The 15,641-nt window shown below is 43.7% G+C and overlaps 1 protein-coding gene across 8 annotated transcripts in view; it reads left to right on the forward strand.

Moving 5' to 3' along the window:
- Positions 1-291: 291 nt before the first annotated feature.
- The window catches only part of LOC112256392 (mediator of RNA polymerase II transcription subunit 12), a 100,946-nt gene continuing 85,596 nt past the window's right edge, over positions 292-15,641 (forward strand). For 4 of the 8 annotated variants that reach the window (XM_042325584.1, XM_042325587.1, XM_042325586.1 and 1 more), the window contains exons 1-15: positions 293-667; positions 2,606-2,710; positions 2,824-3,015; positions 3,297-3,456; positions 3,717-3,892; positions 4,950-5,060; positions 5,817-6,089; positions 8,879-9,025; positions 9,822-9,921; positions 10,178-10,314; positions 10,861-10,992; positions 11,384-11,519; positions 12,162-12,385; positions 12,671-12,730; positions 12,910-13,044. In XM_042325584.1, coding sequence (XP_042181518.1) covers positions 566-667; positions 2,606-2,710; positions 2,824-3,015; positions 3,297-3,456; positions 3,717-3,892; positions 4,950-5,060; positions 5,817-6,089; positions 8,879-9,025; positions 9,822-9,921; positions 10,178-10,314; positions 10,861-10,992; positions 11,384-11,519; positions 12,162-12,385; positions 12,671-12,730; positions 12,910-13,044 — 2,190 coding nt within the window. In that variant the 5' untranslated portion in view covers positions 293-565. Of the gene's footprint in view, positions 668-2,605; positions 2,711-2,823; positions 3,016-3,296; positions 3,457-3,716; positions 3,893-4,949; positions 5,061-5,816; positions 6,090-8,878; positions 9,026-9,821; positions 9,922-10,177; positions 10,315-10,860; positions 10,993-11,383; positions 11,520-12,161; positions 12,386-12,670; positions 12,731-12,909; positions 13,045-15,641 lie in introns of all 8 variants that reach the window. The other 4 variants (XM_024429620.2, XM_024429621.2, XM_024429623.2 and 1 more) reach the window with 2 other exon arrangements.

Genomic DNA, 15,641 nt, shown 5'->3' on the forward strand with positions numbered 1-15,641 from the left:
GAATATTATTAGCTATTTTGTAGAATGTGAATGAATGTATAGTCGGCACATTACAAATGACATGTAATTACCACAGGTACAAAGTAAAAAATAAAGGGGCTATATCGTAAAAATTAATAAAAAACAAAATGTGCTTTTTTGTCTTAATCTATGGTTAGGATTAGGTATAAAATTAGCAAGAAGGTTGGGGTTAGGTATAAAAACAGATTTTAAGAAGATACATGTTAGAAATAGGCGGGGTGTATGACTTTGTGGCTTTGGTAACTAGTGACGACCGTATATTGAGTTATCTTATCTGCATCAGCGTCCTTTCAAGACTCAGACCGAAAAAGGGTTGTCTCCTAGTTACTACAGCCACAAAGTCAAATTGACTATATCGTAAAAATAACGGGGGGGAGAATCGTTTCTTGACCTTAATTTAAGGTGAGGTTAACAGTGTGGTTACGTTTAAAAATCAGACTATGTGAAGAGAAATAGGAGGGATTTAGCCATAATTGTGACTTTGTGGCTGTGGGAACTAGTGAGCCCAACGGAAAGAGAAAAGCCTTGGCTGTGATGCCGCTGAATGATGGCTGCTTTTGGGATCCTGAGTTACGAACACCGGCCACTGAAGCGGCCACGACTCGGACCTCCGGACGTTTATCCTCAAGACCCAAAGCAAAAAGAGGTCAGAAACTTAAATCGTTTCTCAAACCAACGTTGCAAAGACAAATTGACACAAAGAGCCTAGCTGCCGTTATTTGGAAAGGAGTCCCATTAGCTAACTAACTACGGTTGCTAGCTAGTCCCAGACGGCTATCACAGGCCCAAGCCAGTCTCTCTAGCAATAACAATGAACAGCTAACGTTACTTGGCTTTTCAGTTTGCTAAACATCAACCAGGTAATGTTAGCTTGATAACAGTAGCATTCTAGCTCGTAGTTAGCTAGCCAACCTTTTTCTAACGTAACCAAAATGTAAACTTTACGAGAGATAATTTGGCCATATTTCAAGTGATCAAATTAGTGCACTAACCATTAACGTTACTTGCATGGTTGCAGATTAGGTAAACTTGCTTGCATTTAATGTAACGTTAGTTAGCTAGGTACACAACTCGGATTCATTTTGGAGAAGCTTGATCGATAACAAACTAGGTAGCTACTTAGCTAGCATATTTAGCAGCTATGTTAGCTAGCTAAATGCCTTCATTTTCACAAATTGGCAAACGGTTAACGTTACCATTGAGGGTTCTCCCCAGGATTTAACAAGGTGGTGCTGCTGAGTTCAGCCAGAGGACTCGAGATTTTTGTGTTTTTGAACACCTGTAACTGCCAAAAAATAGCCAGAAGGTGGCGCATCGCCTCATACATTCTTTGGGGAGAAGCCTTGCATGTTGTGCTAACATAGCTAATGTTAGCATGTGTGTGTCTAGCTATTATAATCTACAATGTTTGTCTAGCTAACTATACAGTTTAGCAAACGTGAACTACTAGTTTAGCTACCAATACCATAGCTAGATAACGTTAGCCATATAATTTTAGCTAACTAGCACTGTCTGGAGTTCTCATTTACTGTGCCAGGAGACTACTTTTGTACAAATTGCTGTGGGAAACTATTGGTCATGATGTAGCGCTTCTACTAATTACAGTGACATGTCAGTTCACTTTCCAGGCATTTTTGGCATAGGATTCTTAGACTTAGTAAAAATAATTGCCACCTCTGGTCTCTTGGCAGGCCCACCCCTATGGGAGGTCAACTCCCGCTCAGCAGTTAGTACTCTTCTCTGTCTTGGCACCCCAATGGTGTAACTAGCTTCCCCCTGATGCTAGGACAGCAGAGTCCTTGCCCATCTTCCAAAAACATCTGAAACCCTAGCTCTTCTTCGGTTTTGTCTAGAAGGGATACAGCTTTTGTCAATTGACTTTTCGTAGCAGGTCTAGAAGAACTTACGCAGCAACTTTGACAAAAGCTGTACCCCATATAGACATGACCACCTTCGGTGAGGTTTTAGGGTGGACTACATCCCAAAAGTTGTATTGCCGCCCACTACTGGATTCCAAGTAAAAAAGAAAACCATACTTGATTGGTAATCTAACTCACTCCTCACAACTAAAATAGTCAACAAAACAAAGCAAAACAAACTCCCACTTCGTCCATTCTTCAAATTTCCATTTCTCTGCACTCAAGCTATGGGGCCTGATAGGGCAGTACAGCTCGTCACAGCCTATTGTGTAACTAATTCGCAGAGAAGTCCTCCAATCCCAGAAACTTTTGTGTGTGTGCGGGTGGGTGGGGGGAAATAACACAGATGTCATATATAAAATAGGGGAGGGTTTCAGACATTCTGGATGTCGCCACATCTTTGTTGATAAATGTACTTACTACGACTGTGATGTGGTTGTCTCACCGAGTTCTCTTAAAGATGAATGCACTAACTGTAATTCGCTCTGGATAAGAGCCTCTGCTAAATGAGTAAAATGTAAAACTGTAAACTCAATTTTATTATCTAGCTACTCAATCCCCCAATGAGCTATTCGCCATTTGTTTTGTGTTCAGGTGTTCATTGTGTGACTTCATCAACTGCCTGGACTGAATTTCACGAGATCTAATGTCAATTTCTGTTCCAGGATGAATTGACTGCGTTGAATGTGAAGCAAGGATTTAATAATCAACCGGCAGTGTCAGGGGATGAACATGGAAGTGCTAAAAATGTGAACTTCAATCCCTCAAAGGTGATCTTCTACTCGTAATGTTTCTCTTTGTATCACATGTAGTGAATCATGATTCATGTTGTATGTATAGTAGGATCTCTTGTTCATTGCATACTTCCCTATTACCCCAACAGATTAGTTCAAATTTCAGCAGCATCATTGCAGAGAAGCTGCGCTACAACACATTTCCAGACACAGGCAAACGGAAGCCGCAGGTTAACCAGAAGGACAATTTCTGGCTCGTTACTGCCAGGTCACAGAGCTCTATCAACAACTGGTTTACAGATTTGGCCGGAACTAAACCACTCACCCAGCTGGCAAAGAAGGTAGGACTTTGTTCCAAAAACATCCCTGCGGTGCACATTCAGCAGAGCACTACATTGTGAAAGAAATATGTTGTGTCTGGCCTGGGGTGGTCTACCAACCTATGCACTGCCTCTGGAGCACATGTCAGTATGAGTTCGAATCAGGCTCACTGTTCTTCAGCACTCTTAAAATTGCTCACTTCAAATTATAACAGCACCCTCACAAACTCAAAATTCTAAAAAATATTCTGCAGCAACATCCTCCATCAAACCTGTTTTGTTAAATTGTGTTGGTGTGCTAGGTGCCGATCTTTAGTAAAAAGGAGGAGGTTTTTGGCTACTTGGCCAAGTACACAGTACCTGTGATGCGCTCAGCATGGATGATCAAGATGACCTGTGCGTATCACGCCGCCATTACAGAAACAAAAGTCAAGAAGCGGCACGTGATTGACCCCTGCATAGGTAAGCAAACACTCCTTAAAATAATATATAGCCTATCCATCCTCCTAGGAACATCAGTTTTTTTATGATTGAGCATTTTCCAGCTACCCCCCTGTGGCCAAAGCTCCTCAATAATGTAACATTCCAATATCCTGGGTGTGTTCACTGCCATTTAGAAAAGATAGGCTGCTTTATCTCTAGAATTTTGCTCAGTCATGCTGCATTAACAGGAGCATATGTCATTGTGAGGAATTGAACTGTTCTTTCTGTCTGCACTGCAGAATGGACTCAGATCATCACAAAGTACCTGTGGGAACAGTTGCAGAAGGTGGCCGAGTTCTACCGCCAGTCTCCCAGCCAGGGCTGTGGCTCTCCTCTCCCGGCCACCTCGGCCGAGGTGGACACGGCCATGAAGCAGTGGGAGTACAATGAGAAGCTGGCCATGTTCATGTTCCAGGTTGGATGGTCCTTTGGTTTGTCTGTTTCTTTGTCTGTTTGTCTGCCTGTGTCAGGTTGCATGTCTGTCTTCAGGTTTTCATATGTCTGCCTGCCTCAACCAGGGACCTATGTCTGATGAGTTTGTGATAAGCAAACTGCAATTTTTTTCACTGAACAGTTTGAAATTGAGTTGTTACTTGGTTAGAATTGTTACTTTGATGTTAGCTTTACACAGTTGTCTGCAATGGCTGTTGTGATAGTATAGTCCTATTTCACTATGTCACTGTATAATTAGTGGTTCGTTGAAGGGGAAAATGTCATGAAACTGCTAGCAAGTTAGCTTATTGTTAGAGGGCCAGTCATTTATTTGTTAAACTAAACCATGAGGTAAGCGATAAGACAATGTATGGATTTTATGATTAAGGCCAGATGCAAACATAGCATCACAAACAAGCAAAAACGGTTCACTTTGGATACGAGCATATCCAAAACATGATACAGACAGACACCACCATGCTTGAAAATATGAAGATTGGTACTTGGTGATGTTGGATTTTCCCCAAACATGCTTTGTATTTAGGACAAAAAGTACCTTTTCTTTGCCACATTTTTTGCAGTATTACTTTAGTGCCTTATTGCAAACAGGATACATGATTTGGAATATTTTTTATTCTGTACAGGTTAGTATTGTGGTGTAACTACAATGTTCATCCATCCTCAGTTTTCTCCCTTCACAACTATTAAACTCTGTAACTGTTTTAAAAACACCATTGCCCTCATCATGACATCCCTGAGCAGTTTCCTTCCTCTCCGGCAACTGAGTTAAGAAGGACACCTGTATCTTTGTAGTGACTGGGTGTATTGATACACCACCCAAAGCATAATTAATAACTTCACCATGCTCAAAGGGATATTCAGTGTCTGCTTTTTCTACAAATAGGTGCCCTTCTTTGCGAGGCATTTTAAAACCTCCCTGAATTAATAGTGAAATGGAGTAATTTCATAGGATTAATTTACGCTAAATACCTTGTTGTAGAAGACCAAGCAATAACAAACGGTTGTTTGCTTGCGTCCAGGATGGCATGCTAGACAGACACGAGTTCCTCACGTGGGTGTTGGAATGCTCCGAGAAGGTCCGACCTGGAGAGGACGAGCTTCTGAAGCTGCTACTGCCCCTCCTGCTACAGGTAATGCCTATATACCATCCATACAGCACCCATCATCTTAATAATTTGGTGGTTGCTTATGTTTTTCCTATTTCACACAAGTGTGTATTGGAAATGTGTTTTTTGCATATCCCAGCTCCCCCTGAGACACCTTTGGAGACTTGAGGTCACGGCCAGGGTCTGCTATTATCAATTAGTGTTAAGTGCCTTGCTTGAGCACATCGGCAGATGTTTTACCTTGTCAGTGCAGGGATTCAAACTAGCGACCTTTCTCCTAGACTATCTTTCTCCTACTGCAGTGATGGATTTCATTCTCCATGTTACAAACCACACATTTCACGTGGAAAGAGTAACTTAAGGAGACACTCAATGTAATTTATCTTCAAGAATCAGGAAATGTCCAGGGTTTCTGGCATCTTCTAATTATACATTTGGGGGCATTATAAGCTACTTTTTCAAACTAACTTTTGTGCAGAAATGGTACATTGTTAATATGACACTCTCAGGGTGACGCCAAGCACCAAGTTCATTAGCAGTCTTCTAAACAATAACCTAAGTAACAAACAATATTTCAGTAATATTCCCCTGGCGGTGCAGTTTAATCCACTTGGAAGTAAATGTATTTACCTGCACTGCATTACAGGTTAACTTTTACAGGTTAGTCATTGAAGCTGACTTAGCTACCCTCTCTTTTTTTTCCCCGTATTCCATTGTTGTGATCACATATCAGCTCTGAAGAGTGTGTACTGACCTTGTGAGTCATGTCCCCTCCTTCAGTACTTAGGGGAATTTGTGCAGTCGGCCTACCTGTCCCGGAGGCTGGCCTATTTCTGCACGCGACGCCTCAACCTGCTGCTAAGTGACGGGAGCCTGGGGCCCGGCGCCGGGGGACACCCGGCCCACAGCATCCTGGCACAGCCAGGGAACGCCCTGCCCCCCATGCCCACCTCCCAGCCCGCAGGGGGCAATCAGCCCCAGACCCCATTTACAGACTTCTACATCTGCCCTCAACACAGGCCCTTGGTGTTTGGGCTCAGCTGCATGCTACAGGTACACAAACACGCTCAATAGCATTCCCACTGAACTGAATGGATTGCTTATTACTGCTACTGCAGTACTATTAATATTACTGCTAAGCCATCAGGCTAGTATGGTACATGACTAAGTTGGTGAACTAGCTTTGGTAAAATGTTCAGTGTTGTGATTGTTTCTGATTTTCCATGTTATATTTACAGTGCCTTCGGAAAGAATTCAGACCCCTTGACTTTTCCACTTTTTGTTAGGTTACAGCCTTTTTCTATAATTGATTAAATCGGGTTCTGGCTAGGCCACTAAAGTTAATTTAGAGATTTGTCCCGAAGCTACTCCTGTGCTGTCTTGGCTGTGTGCTTATGGCTGTTTCCTGTTGAAGGTGAATCTTAGCCCCAGTCTGAGAACCTGCTCCAGAAAGCTCAGGACTTCATCAATGATCTTTCTGTACTTTGTTCCATTAATCTTTTCCTCGATCCTGACTCGTCTTTCATTCCCCTGCCGCTGAAAAACACTGACACAGCATGATGCTGCCACCACCATACTTCACCGTAGGGATATGCCAAGTTTATTCCAGTCTGGCATTCAGGCCAAAGAGTTCAATCTTGGTTTCATCAGACCAGAGAATCTTGTTTCTCATGGTCAGAGAGTCCTTTAGGTGTATTTTGGCAAACTCCAAGCGGGCTGTCATGTGCCTTTTACTGAGGAGTGGCTTCTGTCTGCCACCACTATCATAAAGGCCTGAATGGTAGAGTGCTGTAGAGATGGTTGTCCTTCTGGAGGGTTCTCCCATCTCCACAGAGGAACTTTAGAGCTCTGTCAGAGTGACCGTCGGGTTCTTGGTCACCTCCCTGACCAAGGCCCTTCTCCCCAATTGCTCAGTTTGGCCGGGCAGCCAAGAGTTGCCGCTTTCTAGGCAAGCCACACTGAAGCATGCATTAGAGCACCAGCTGTTCCCGGACGACTGTGTGATCACGCTCTCGGTAGCCAATGTGAGCAAGACCTTTAACTTCTTATGGGCAGGTGGGACGGTAGCGTCCCACCCGGCCAACATCCGGTGAAATAGCGTGAAATTCAAAAATAACATTTAACATTTAAAAAAAGTGTTTTATATCAAAATAAAGCTTAACTTAATCCAGCCGCGGTGTCAGATTTCAAAAAGGCTTTACGGCGAAAGCAAACCATGCGATTATCTGAGGACAGTGCCCCGCATACAAACACACAATCATATTTCAACCATGCAGGTGCACCACAAAAGTCACAAATAGCGATATAATTCATGCCTTACTTTTGAAGATCTGCTTCTGTTGGCACTCCAAAATGTCACAGAAACATCACAAATGGTCCTTTTGTTCGATAATATCCGTCTTTATGTCCCAAAAATGTCCATTTATTTGGCGCATTTGATTCAGACATGCCTACAAAGTATCTAATAAACGCGCATCAAAACAGTAGAGTCCACCTGGAGTGACACTTACAATGAATAGCACTACTTCTTCATTTCTCAAAAGAATAACATTGAACAATTTCTAAAGACTGTTGACATCTAATGGAAGCCATAGGAACTGCAGCCTGGTTCCTAATAATAAGGATATCCCATAAGAAAAATGGGGAAAAAAATCCAAATTATATGCATATCCTAGGTTCTGGGCATGAGTAACAGTTTACTTTAGGCACGCTTTACATCCGGAGGTGAAAATACCCAAGAGAGGTTAAACAGGCCAACATTCACAAAGCCATGGGCCAGACGAATTACCAGTAAGTGTACTCAAAGCATGCTCAGACTAACTGGCAAGTGTCTTCACTGACATTTTCAACCTCTCCCTGACCGAGTCTGTAATACATACATGTTAAAAGCAGACCACCATTGTCCCTGTGCCCAAGAACACAAAGGTAACCTGCCTAAATGACTACTATTCACGTCGGTAGCCATGAAGTGCTTTGACAGGCTGGTCATGGTTCACATTAACACGGTCATCCTGGAAACCCTAAACCCACTCCAGTTTGCATACCGCCCCAACACATCCACAGATGACGCAATCTCAATCGCATTCCACACTGCCCTTTTCCACCTGGACAAAAGGAACACCTATGTGAGAATGCTGTTCATTGACTACAGCTCAGTGTTCAACACCATAGTGCCCTCCAAGCTCATCACTAAGCTAAGGACCCAGGGATTAAACATTTCCCTCTGCAACTGGAACCTGGACTTCCTGACGGGCCACTCCCAGGTGGTAAGGGTAGGCAACAACACATCTGCCACACTGATCCTCAACACGGTGGCCAGTCAGGGGTGTGTGCTTAGTCTCCTCTTGTATTCCCTGTTCACCCACACTTCGTGGCCAAGTATGACTCCAACACCATCATTAAGTTGGCTGACGACACAACAGTGGTAGGTCTGCTCAGACCTGGCAGTGCGGTGCCAGGACAACAACTTCTCCCTCAACGTGAGCAACCCAAAATATCTGATCGTGGGACTACAGGAAAAAGAAGGCCCAACATGACCCCATTCACATCGTAGGGGCTGTAGTGGAGCAGGCCGAAAGTTTCAAGTTCCTTTTGTGTCCACATCACCAACAAACTATCATGTTCCACTGTGTTCTTGTCGACCTTGCTTAGGTCCCCAAGAAATTAGGGTTACCTGCCTTGTTCAAGGACACATCAACAGATTTTTTTTTTTTTTACATTGTCGGGTATTCAAACTGGTGACCTTTCGGTTACTGGCCCAATGTTCTAACAGCTAGGTTATATGCCGCCCTATTGTCAGTCACATCCCTAAATTCTTATTCTCCTCGTCTTGGTTTCGTCAGAGTATTATGCTGTGCTGTCCCAGTGCCCTGGTGTGGCACTACTCTCTGACAGATAGCCGGAACAAGACTGGTTCCCCACTGGACCTATTGCCCATCTCCCCCTCCAACCTGCCCATGCCAGGGGGAAACGGCACCTTTACACAGCAGGTAAGGCCCAGAGTCTGGTTCTTGTCAAGGTTTCTTCCCACCTAGGGAGATATTCCATGCCACTGTACCTTTGGCATTAGGTTTGGATTATGATCTTGCTGTTTGCTGCGCAGCACTTTGAGACTAATGCATTTGTCGATTGATTGAAAGGTTAACATCATTGCATGCCTCTTGCCTACTAGATTGAGATTTGTACTTGTCCTCTCAGCTGTCCTATTTGTATTAAGGATTTCCATTAGCTGCTGCCAAGGTAGGGTCCAGCAACATTAAGGCAGTTCTATACAATTTAAAATATTACATGACATTACATTTCATAGCACATTAAGTGTGTTCCCTCAGCCACTACTCTACTACCACATATCTACAATCCAAAATCGTTGTATATGTGTATGAAAAGTGGGTGTCTTATCATGTGTCTGTGCCTGTGTGCGTCTCCTCACAGGCCCTGCTGTTCCTTAAGGTGTATTTGTTTTTTAAAATCTGATTCTACTGCTTGCATCAGTTACCTGATGTGGAATAGAGTTCCATGTAGTCATGGCTCTACATAGTACTGTGCACCTCCCATAGTCTGTTCTTGACTTGGGGATTGTGAAGAGACCTATGGTGGCATGTCTTGTGGGGTATGCATGGATGTCAGAGCTGTGTGCTAGTATTTTAAACAGACACCTCGGTGCATTTAGCATGTCAACACTTACAAAGACAAGTAGTGATGAAGTCAATCTCTCCTCCACTTTGAGCCATGAGATATTTACATCCATATCTGCTTATCTCAGTCTTATCTATGCTTTTACATCAGGTCCGTGCAAAGGTGCGAGAAATAGAGGAGCAGGTCAAGGACCGAGGGCAGGCTGTGGAGTTCCGCTGGTCCTTTGATAAATGTCAGGAGACAACTGCTGGTAAAGAAACCGCTGTTAAGAGGCACCTATAAAATTACATAATACATCCAGACAATGACTCTATGGGCTGTTTTCCCTGACAAAGATTGAGACTAGTCTTTGATTTTTAGTCCATTTCAATGGAGATTCTCCATTGAGCATGCTTTTTGTCCAGCACTAGGCTTGAACTGTGTTTGGGTTATCCAGCCCTAGGTGCGTAAGGGAAATGGAAGTGAGCAACATTTAGTGTTTTACCTCATTTTTCTGCTTTCACCAGGCTTCACCATTGGGAGGGTCCTACACACCTTGGAGGTTCTAGACAACCACAGTTTTGAGAAGTCAGACTTCAGCAATTCCCTGGATTCCCTTTACAACCGCATCTTTGGCTCGGGCATGAACAAAGACGGTCACGAGGTAATTTTTTCCCAATCAATATTGTAGTGGTCTCTAAGATGAGCACTCCTGCATATGCCAAGTCTGAAGACTTTAATGATTTGCACTTGCAGATGAAAAGCCAAAATGTAAAGTTTGAGTAAGAGCCCAACAAACACTGCGGCGAAAAGAAAATCTGCTTCCTCAGATTCCATTTGGACTAGTCATTACATTATATTTTTTATTTTATTGAACCTTTATTTAACTTGGCAAGTCAGTTAAGAACAAATTCTGATTTACAATGACGGCCTAGGAACAGTGGGTTAACTGCCTTGTTCAGGGGCAGAACGACAGATTTTTACCTTGTCAGCTCAGGGATTTGATCTAGCAACCTTTCAGTTACTGACCCAACGCTCTAACCACTAAGCTACCTGCCCAATAACACATAATTTCTTCTTCTGTGGACAATTAACTGTGTTCTATTCAACTCTTTTCTATTTTATTACATTCTAGAAACACTACGTAGAATTCTCCAGACACAGGTTTCCGTGCTGTATGGTCTTTGCCCTGACATGTTTCTCTGTGTAGATGTCCCCTGATGATGACGCAGTGGTGACCTTGCTGTGTGAGTGGGCGGTGTGCTGCAAGAGGTCTGGCCGCCACAGGGCCATGGTGGTGGCCAAGCTACTGGAGAAGAGACAGGCGGAGATCGAAGCCGAGGTGAAGGAGAGGCGCACACACACACACAAGCACACAGAAAAAGCACACACACACACAAAAAGCACAAAGCACCGTGACTGCTCCATAATGACACGGGCCCATGAGTCACTCAGCCACAGCTGTTCCTGAGGATTCTCCTTTGTTGCCTCTTGAAAACATGTCTCATGCAAAAGAGATTTTTACCTTGAGATTACATAAAGGATCAAGATGGCCACACCCCTTTTAAATAACAAGATTTTACATTCTGTCAAAAGATGAGGTATAGGTTTTTGTATTTCCAGAAGGCTATTTTTCTTTGCAATGTTGTCTAAATCGTTTAATGAAATTGTACTACCCCTGTAAGGTATATTTGTTCAATTGCAGTGGTTCTCACACTATGCGTATGATTGAGAGTTCACAGAGGTGCGGTGAGTCAGAGGTGGTGGATGAGAAAGGCTCGGTGTCATCGGGCTCTCTCTCGGCAGCCACCCTGCCTGTGTTTCAGGACGTGCTCCTACAGTTCCTGGACACTCAGGCCCCTGTGCTCAGTGAGTCTGCCCTTCACTTCATTCATACTACTATTTAATTATATTCCCTTATTTTGGTTGTCTGCAGCTCTGTCCCTAATGGCACCCTATTTTCTATAATGTACTACTTTTCACCAGGGCCCTGGTCAAAAGTAGTGCACTATAAATGCAATATAGGATGCCGTTTAGGAGCCAGCTTGGCTCTCTGCATCTCTTAATATTGTTCCTTATTCCAGCACCCTTTTGGATTTACCGTCTCCCGTTGTTATGCACTACTATGTCTCTGGGACTTGAGCTATGCTGTACTGCGCTGGTCTAGTTACACATCCACTCTATTGCTGAAAAGGACAATGTGAAAAGAAAACATCCGCAACAGCACAGTATTGATTCGAGTCGGCACGATAGTGGGGAATGGGTATTGGGTTTGCTAAACTTAATAAGGGTCCTGTGTGGCTTAGTTGGTAGAGCATGGCGCTTGCATCAGGATAATACGTTTGATTCTTGCTTGGGCCACCCGTACAAAAATGTATGCGTGCACTACTGTTAGTTGCTTTGGATAAAAGTGTTTGCTAAATGTCATATCATATTATAAACCTTTCTGTTACTGCTGCTAATGCTGGAGTGTATAGTAACAAACTATCTCCCTCTGTCTCTCCTCCTTAGCTGAGCCGAGCAACGAGAGCGAGCGCGTGGAGTTCTCCAACCAGGTGCTGCTCTTCTGCGAGCTCATCCGCCACGATGTCTTCTCCCACAACATCTACATGTGCACGCTCATCTCCCGCGGCGATCTTGCCTCTGACTCCCACCTGCCTCGCCCCCGTTCCCCTAGCGATGAGCCCTCAGACGAATCAGAGCGCAGGGAGGCTGGCAGCAGTGTCAAGAATGAGGCATGTTATGTGGAGGCGGCTGCTGTTATTTTATTGTGCAGGATGAATCGCCCTACATTTACATTTGAGTCGTTTAGCAGATGCTGTTATCCAGAGCAACTTACAGGAGAAATTAGGGTTAAGTCTCTTGCTCATGGGCACATTGACAGATTTTTCACATGGTCGTCTCGGGGATTCGAACCAGCGTCCTTACGGTTACTGGCCCAACCTGCCGCCCCATCAGTAATAACTAATTGTTTTTGAATTAATTTGGGGAATAAATATCGTATTTTTTTCTTTTCGCAGGACACTGGTCTCTCAGAGTCAATGGAGATTGATCACAACTCGAGTACTAATTTCGATGAGGTAAGCATCATGTCTCAGAAATTGGCAGCCACTGTAATGTGCACTAGTGAATATTCTCCCTGGCACAACTATATAGTATTCTTAACTGTACTTCATCCTACTTTCCCATTGACCTCTGGATAACCTTTCCATCCTGTGTACAGCCCTATTAATTTTAGCTGTCTCTTTTTTTTTTGTAGATGTTTTCTCCCCCCATACACTGTGAGTCAAAGGGCAGCCCCTCCCCCGAGAAGACTGACCAGGATCCTGCCTTTCCATTGGTGTACGAGCAGCCCCGCCACATCCAGTATGCCACCCACTTCCCCATCCCCCAGGTAAGCAGTCCGGAGAAAGGTTTTTGCTAGCTCAGATGGATTTTAATTCTGGGTTAGCAGTGCAACTCTAGACATGTTAGCCCTCTGGGCAAAAGCCTAGGCTCTGGGAGTGAAGTTTACTCATCACCCAGTAAAGCTTTGTGAACTACTTTCGCTACATTGGTAACAAACGTTTGCAGGTTTTCTGGTAATGCTTTTCACACAACCTCCACTACATATCCTATGCACAAATGTACTCACTATTTGACACAGTTATCCCTTTGAGCTAAAGACTAGGCATTCGCTAAGGGTGCTAACACAAGTCTACAGATCTCAGATAACTCATAACGACCTGCCGCTTTCAAGGAGAGGGACACTAATTAGGATACTTAAAAGAAATGACGCTTTGCCCTCAGACGAACCATCGAACAGGCAAAGAGTCAAAGATTGAATCCTACTTCAGCGGCTCTAACGCTTGTCGGATGTGGCTGGGCTTGCAAACTATTACGGACTACAAAGGGAAACCCAGCCGCGAGCTGCCCAGTGACGCGAGCCTACCAGACGAGCTAAATGCCTTTTATGCTCGCTTCGGGGCAAGAAACACTGAAGCATGCATGAGAGCACCAGCTGTTCTGGACGACTGTGATCATGCTCTCCGTAGCTGATGTGAGTAATCGTAGTCCTGATGTCATAGTTATTTTCGGTCATAAGAGATGGTAGCGGCAACATTATGTACAAAATACAGTTGAAGTCGGAAGTTTACATACACTTAGTTTGGAATCCTTTAAAACTGGTTTTCAACCTCTCCACAAATTTCTTGTTAACAAACTATAGATTTGGCAAGTCGGTTAGGACATCTACTTTGCATGATACAAATTTTTCCAACAATTGTTTACAGACAGATTATTTCACTTATAATTCACTGTATCACAATTCCAGTGGGTCAGAAGTGTACATACACTAAGTTGATGGTGCCTTTAAACAGCTTGGAAATTCCAGAAAATTATGTCATGGCTTTAGAATCTTCTGATAGGCAATTGACATAATTTGAGTCAATTGGAAGTGTACCTGTGGATGTATTTCAAGGCCTACCTTCAAACTCAGTGCCTCTTTGCTTAACATCATGGGAAAATCAAAAATCAGACTTGTAGACCTCCACAAGTCTGGTTCATCCTTGGGAGCAGTTTCCAAATGCCTGAAGGTACCACGTTCATCTGTACAAACAATAGTACGCAAGGGACCACGCAGCCATCATACCGTTCAGGAAGGAGACGCGTTCTGTCTCCTAGAAATGAACGTACTTTGGTGCGAAAAGTGCAAATCAATCCCAGAACAACAGCAATAGACCTTGTGAAGATGAATTGTTTGGCCATAATGACCATCGTTATGTTTGGAAGAAAAAGGGGGAGGCTTGCGAGCCAAAGAACACCATCCCAACCGTGAAGCACGGGCGTGGCAGCGTCATGTTGTGGGGGTGCTTTGCTGCAGGAGGGACTGGTGCATTTCACATAATAGATAGCATCATGAAGAGGGAAATTTATGTGGATATATTGAAGCAACATCTTAAGACATCAGTCAGGAAGTTAAAGCTTGGTCGCAAATGGGTCTTCCAAATGGACAATGACCCCAAGCATACGTCCAAAGTTGTGGGAAAATGGCTTAAGGACAACAGTCAAGGTATTGGAGTGGCCATCATAAAGCCCTGACGTCAATCCTATAGAAAAGTTGTGAGCAGAACTAAATAAGCGTGTGTGAGCAAGGAGGCCTACAAACCTGACTGTTACACCAGCCAAAATTCACCAAACATATTGTGGGAAGCTTGTGGAAGGCGACCCAAAACGTTTGACCCAAGTTAAACAATTTAATGCAATGCTACCAAATACTAATTGAGTGTATGTAAACTTCTGACCCACTGGGAATGTGATGAAAGAAATAAATAAATGCTGAAATAAATAATTATCCTATTATTCTGACATTTCACATTCTTAAAATAAAGTGGTGATCCTAACTGACTAATTTTTACTGGGATTAATTGTTAGGAATCGTGAAAAACGTATTTGACTAAGGTGTATGTAAACTTCCGACTTCAACTGTAAGTAAAAAAATAAGTTGCAAATGAAAAACCACAATCGGCTGGGGGCGCGCAAAACGTCTGCCTTCTCCGTCGCCATCTGATGTGAGTAAGACTTCTTTAAACAGGTCAACATTCACAAGGCCTTGGGGCCAGATGGATTACAAGGACTTGTACTCAGATCATGTGTGGACCAACTGGCTGGTGTCTTCACTGACATTTTCAACCTCTCCCTGACCGAGTCTGTAGTACCTACATGTTTCATGCAGACCACCATAGTCCCTAGGCCCCAAAAAGCAAAGGTAGCCTGCCTAAATGACTACTGCCCCGTAGCACTCACGTCGGTAGCCATGAAGTGCTTCGAAGGGCTGGTCATGGTTCACATCAACACCATCATCCCGGAAACCCTAGTCCCACTCCTATTTGCGTATCGCCCCAACAAATCCACAAATGACACAATCTCAATTGCGTTCCACACTGCCCTTTTCCACCTGGACAAAAGGTACACCTGTGTGAGAATGCTGTTCATTGACCACAGCTCAGCGCT

This window comes from Oncorhynchus tshawytscha, linkage group LG08 (assembly GCF_018296145.1).
Source record: "Oncorhynchus tshawytscha isolate Ot180627B linkage group LG08, Otsh_v2.0, whole genome shotgun sequence".
Taxonomy (NCBI): domain Eukaryota; kingdom Metazoa; phylum Chordata; class Actinopteri; order Salmoniformes; family Salmonidae; genus Oncorhynchus; species Oncorhynchus tshawytscha.